Genomic DNA, 5,780 nt, shown 5'->3' with positions numbered 1-5,780 from the left:
AAGAGTTATGGGGCGGGGAGCTGAGTCATAAAGAACTCCCCAAAGCACACTTTCTCCAATCCCAGATTGGAGATTCTTGTCCAATCCTATCTACGTGGCATCGCTGTCCATTTTGGCACTCAGGAGATGGTAGCAGGTGAACTGGATGTTCAATGCCAATGTGGGCATTTAAAAGGAAAGGGAGAGGAGAAATGGAAAGAAAGAAGTGAAGAGGAGGAGGAGGAAGGAAGGAGGGATGGAGGGAGAAGAAGGAGGAGAGAAAAGAGAAAGAAGAAGAAAGGGGAAGTGGAGGAGGAGGAGGAGAAGGAAGAAGAGGACACGGAGGAGGAGGAGGAAAATGGGGAAGGGAGAAAGAAAAAAAAAATTCACGCCCTGTAGGGTGGTACCTTTAAGAAACTCTCAGGAAATGATGGACTCACTGCAATTCCCCGGATAGTTATATTACCATGGCCTACTTTAAAGAAAACATACTCTTAGTGGGGCTGCCTTGCCAGGCCACAAAGGAGGAAGATGCTCTCAGTCCTGATGCGACTTGATGAGCTGGGGTGGGTTCGTGGGGATGGACTCCCCTTTTCTGAGGAGTAGAGGATAGAGGAAGAGGCAGGGAAGGTGGCACGGAGAGGAGGGGAGAGGAGAGAGGAGGCTTTGATCCCATTGTAAAGTGAATTCATTATTTAATTAATTAATTTGGGGGGAAAAAGAGCAGACACCCAACTTACCCGTTGAACCAGAATTATCTGTCACTGAATTTTGGTCCTAGCAGGCTGTCCTGCAGGTCTCATAGCCCATGTCTATGACGTCCCTGGCATGTTAATCCCTTAGTGGGAGGAGTTAGTGTGCGTGGCCTCAGGGTTTCAGTCTAGGAGAGGAGGGGGAGGGAAGGAGGTAGGAACTAGGAGCCAGGACTGGACAAGACACCGAAGTGACGGGTGAGCCCGTTGCAGTCCAGTACTTAGAGCAGGCTCAGCTATGGCTGTGGACTTGAAAGACCCCAAGAGCGGTTTCCGCCACTGCGACGTGGTTCTGTTCATCAACGAAGAGGTAATAAGGAACGGTGGTGGCCCTGCCTTCTACCTGACCTTCCGTTCTCGGCCGTGGAAGGATATAGAAGATGGCCTGAAGTCTGTCGTGGTCGACGCCCATGTACCGCGCACCATCAAGAGAGCCTGCGCCTGGAGTGCTCTGGCCCTGGGAGTAAGGGTGGCTACGAGGCAACGACAGAAGCAGATACAACGTGTTCAACAGCTGTACAGTCAGGTCGAAGAACACGAGGAAGCCACCTGGACTTTGGCCACAGACATCCGACGGCTGCGCGAGGAACGGGATGAAGTGCTCTCGGAGCTTCGCAGCGCAAGAGACAACCTAAAGCAAGTGCTACACGAGCGCGATACGCTGCACAGAAGGCTGATTGAGTTTGAACTGTCCCAGCAACTCCTTGCTGAGTCGCAAGATGCTGATTACCCAGGTACTCCGCCATGGTCTCTAATTGTCAAAAAACATAAAGAAGCTCTTGACACCGACTTGCAGAATGGCCAGTATGCAGTGTCCCCGAAGAAAACTCAAACGGCACCCATAACAGGTATGGCAAGATCCCCTCCCTAGTCCTTAAGCCTAGGCCCCACAGCCCCCTCCACTAGTGTTTTCTGCATCGTTCCCAATGGCATCCCCCCCCCCCCATGCCGAGTGCTCAAGAAGGAGAAGGAGGCGCTCCATCCACTAGCTCCCTCGCCTGCAGTTGACTGCAGTTGGGATCCCTGTGCTGAGGCCTGAGGGACCAAATTCATCGACAAAAACTAATGGAGGTATCCCCAGGGGAACTGGGAAGCTTTGGCCCCAAAAAAAACTCCTCGCTGAATTTAGGGAGGGAGAAAGTAAATGGGAGGTATGTTCCAAAAGGGAATAGTTTCCTAAGATCCTTTTCTTAATATATGGGGTGTTTTTTTTTTCATTTTTATCATAGACTATTTGAAAACTCACGTAATACGTTTCACTATTCCACTACCAAGCAATAACCCATGAGTTTCTTTGTTTGCTGTGCTATGGGCTCTAACTCATGGCCTCATGCATGCATGCTAGGACAGTACTCTGCCAAAGCTATAGCTTTAATCCGCAATTACCCTCTTTAGAAAAATAAATCTAATAGCATATAGGGGTCTCTTTCTAAAGATTCAATTATTATATAAGTGTGTATAATTTGCATTGGTTTTGAAAAGGTTGAAAGTCTACTGAGTATGTCAGTTTCTCTTAAGGAAAACGTTTCCAGTTGCAGGTACATTTACAGGCACACAGGAGTTGACTGTTACACATCCAGTTACCGTTCTGAAGATGCTGATGCTATGGAACATTCTCGTTTTCTTTTTCTGTAGCTCTCCTTAACTTTCTTCTTGCACAACACCAGATCTTCTGCAGGCCATAGCTATGCTTTGAAAACAGAAGGTGCAGTGCGCTCTGGGTAACATGCCTTTCCTTTGAGAATGCTATTGTTTTACTGTGGCGTTTCTTCCATTTGTACAACATTCACGGGTGCTATTCTTTTGTGTCTCTAAGTTCTAGAAACTTTGCATGAGGCTGAAGAATTTCCAGCTTCCCGCTTCAAGAAACGCCCTTGAGAAGCAGCCTCCACCTCAGTAAGACCTCAGCTAGCTACTGCTACCAAAAGAAATGAAGGAATTGGGAAGAAGAGGATATTTTAGGAGGAAAAGCAAACCAATCTTGTTAGAACTTAATCCATTGACATCGCAGAGTTCAAAGAGATTCAAAGACCAATGTAAAATTTCAGAGAAAGTCCCAAGTTTGTTGAATTTAATTCGTTAGTTCCCTGAACAGTTACAGATAAATTGCTGTCTGGTAGAAACTACAATTACATTATTCAGTATGCACATATAATCCCTTTGGCTAAGGTTGGTTAGATGACAATAGAGAATCTAATTTCAACCCCAGTGTGAATCAGAGTATTCTTTATCCTGCATGAAATGTAACCTTTGGACAAACCCTATTGAAAAAAAAAAAACCAATCAAGATCCTTGTCTCTAATTTGGGGTGGCAACATTAGACGTTTATTTGGGGAACACCAAAGTACAAAACAGTCTTCTTGAAATGTAATTTCTCCCTTTATCAAGGAGTTAACTTGATGACTGAGTAATTTAGAGAGCTATAGTATTAATAGAAAATATGATAAGTTTCATGCAATTCATAAAGCAAAGTTACTGATTTCTGGGGGCTTACTAGGAGTTGGAAACCATATGCTCTATTAACTGGTACACATCATGGTCCTCCTGGGTTAGTTTAGCTAGGTGACAACAAGGGAGCATAATTTGGGATACAAATTAGATGAGAAGTTTCTCTCTGTCTTGCATATAGTGTGGTCCTGGGTAAAACTGATAGCATAGCTAGATCCGTTTTCGAAGCTAGTTTTGGGGGCAACGTGAAAGAAATCATCAAGGGTGGATTTGAGTGATCAAAGTGTTCCTCTTCTTAGTCTAGTTAAGACAAATACACACTAGCAAAGACCGGGAAGGTGGTCTCATGGAAACGCAGCTAGAGCTTTTCTGATCCTCCAACCATTTCCTCTCGTGAGAGCATTAGATGTTTTCCTGCCTTCCCAACAGCCTAGCTGGGAAGATCACTGGATTGTCTTAAAGAAAGTATTTAGGGGGCGTTGCCTCCACTCGCCAGCCCTCAATCCTGAACTGTCCACACCCCAGGCCTCTCTCCTGTCAGAAATGCATGAAGAACGTCGGGGTCACCACAGCACTCTGTATGAATGGTGCTTCCTTTGGGGAGATTAATTGCATTTTACAGACTCCTCTTCCAGTAGGCATGGGATTTGCAGGCTCTCTACTCCTGTGGGTCAGCGGCTGCAAGGTATGAAGAAGCCAGGGTGTAGCTGGACCTGGGCGGTTAGATACAAACTTCAGTCTGAACTACAAGTGTCCCTGAGTTCCTGGAAGGATCCTGGCCAGCTAACCAGGATCTACTTTTGTCAGAGTTTTTCTTTTAATTAGTAATGGAGGAGACACTTGGGCCTGGTGTATGTTCTGGGAGGATTGTATTTCGGAGATTTGTTCAAAACTGACAGCTCCAATCCTTACTTTCCTTCTGTCCCAACAAGGTAAAGTTCAGTCTCATTCTCTATTGGAATGCTGCTCCTTTTCTGAAGATTACCAAGAACTGGAGGCACCTCCATGGGGCCTTCAATCCACTGTAATTTTCCCAGCTACCTTCAGTGCCTGACATTGCATGGGCCCTTGAAAGTGGATATAGCTGCAGTTCCTCAGGAGAGCTAGGGGAGTGAGATGGGTGTTTTTGCCCTGATATCTGGGAGGCTTTGTGGAACAAGAAGTCATTTTCCTGAGGCTCCCTATGGTTCCCTAGTATAAATGGAAATCTCTCTTGCTTTTCTGCCCTCCAAGGCTTTGTCCCCATACTCCCGTACATAATTGTCTTTCTTTCCTTTCTTCCATCTTTCTTTCCTCCCCACCCCCTCTCCTTCCACCACTCACCCTCTCTCTTTTCTCCCACCCGTCTGTCTGTCCATCTGACTGTCTTTGTATCCCACACTGGCCTTGAACTTACTACCTGATGATCCTGCGGGTCCTCTTGCCTCCTCCTCCTCCTGAGTGCCTGGATTGCACACGGGGCCCAGCACTTCCAGATTTATGTGAAGCAGGGGACTGTCACCCAGATCCCTGTGCATAGTAGGGCCAATTAAAATACACCCTCAACTCTCTCCTACACATAATCTTGCCAATGTGACGACGGTGACGGTTCTGGAGCAGCCAGACTATAGACTAGCCACAAGATAAAAATTCCATCAGGCTTAGCAAGAGTGTAGGCTGGCTACCTGCTTCGTATTGGGATAACAAAGGGGAGAAATCACATACTCTGGTGCCTCACCTTTGACCATGTCCCCTGGAGGGGGAGACCTGGTGGCACTCAGAGGAAGGACAGCAGTTTACCAAGAAGAGACTTGATACCCTATGAACATATACAGGGGGAGGTAATCCCCCTCAGGAACAGACATAGGGGAGGGGAATAAGGGGAAATGGGAGGGAGGGAAGAATGGGAGGGTACAAGGGAGGGGATAACCATTGAAAAGTAACAAGAATAAATTAATAAAAAAAGAAAAAAAAGAAAGGGGAGAAATAACAAAATGACTGCCTTAGCAGTGTTCTTACACCCCAAATTTATGATTATTTATAGGGTCTGGAGTGCTAGAGAAAAAGGAGTCCACAATGGATATTAGTCCCAAAGCTAGACTGTCTGGGTTGGGGCAAGTTTTATGATATTCTTGCATGTGATCATAGCTCCCTGAAATAGGGGAAAGACAGGACACAGATGAGACTTGGGAGTGTCATGGTCCTCTTTAGTGTGGACCCAATAGCATTAAGATTATTGGTGACTTTGTTGGTTGTACATCCTCGAGTACTACTCAGACGTTCTGGACGTGACACCTAGCAGGTAAGTCAGATGCATGCTGAAATTTGAAGTTTGTCTTAATCCACAGCATAAGGTGGAAAATACTATCCTGGATCTCATTGCAGCTGCCTCATCTAAACAGACTCTCCATTTATACTTTGAGGCCCGCCAAAATAGCTAGAGGTCTCTATGTGTCATTTTTTTATAGATGATTACCTACTATTACAGGAGTATTTTTTTTTCACATCAAGTTGCCAGGATCTTTGACTAGATAGATTCCTTTACAAAGGTTTTCAATTCCCTCTTCTTCATCCTAGTCGGGATACATGAAGGTAAAGATAGTAAAGTGTTTTTTAGTGGAC

At 45.7% G+C, this 5,780-nt stretch overlaps 1 protein-coding gene across 1 annotated transcript; it reads left to right on the top strand.

Moving 5' to 3' along the window:
- Window positions 1–873: 873 nt before the first annotated feature.
- LOC311601789 (testis-expressed protein 13C-1-like) lies at window positions 874–2,825 on the top strand. Its single transcript, XM_084789527.1, has 2 exons — window positions 874–1,579; window positions 2,554–2,825. The coding sequence occupies exons 1-2, from the start codon at window positions 970–972 to the stop codon at window positions 2,607–2,609; spliced, it is 666 nt and encodes a 221-aa protein (XP_084645653.1). The 5' UTR covers window positions 874–969; the 3' UTR covers window positions 2,610–2,825.
- Window positions 2,826–5,780: the final 2,955 nt, after the last annotated feature.

This window comes from Acomys minous, assembly GCF_964271855.1.
Source record: "Acomys minous genome assembly, chromosome: 7".
Taxonomy (NCBI): domain Eukaryota; kingdom Metazoa; phylum Chordata; class Mammalia; order Rodentia; family Muridae; genus Acomys; species Acomys minous.
This window is presented reverse-complemented; position numbering and strand designations above follow the sequence as displayed.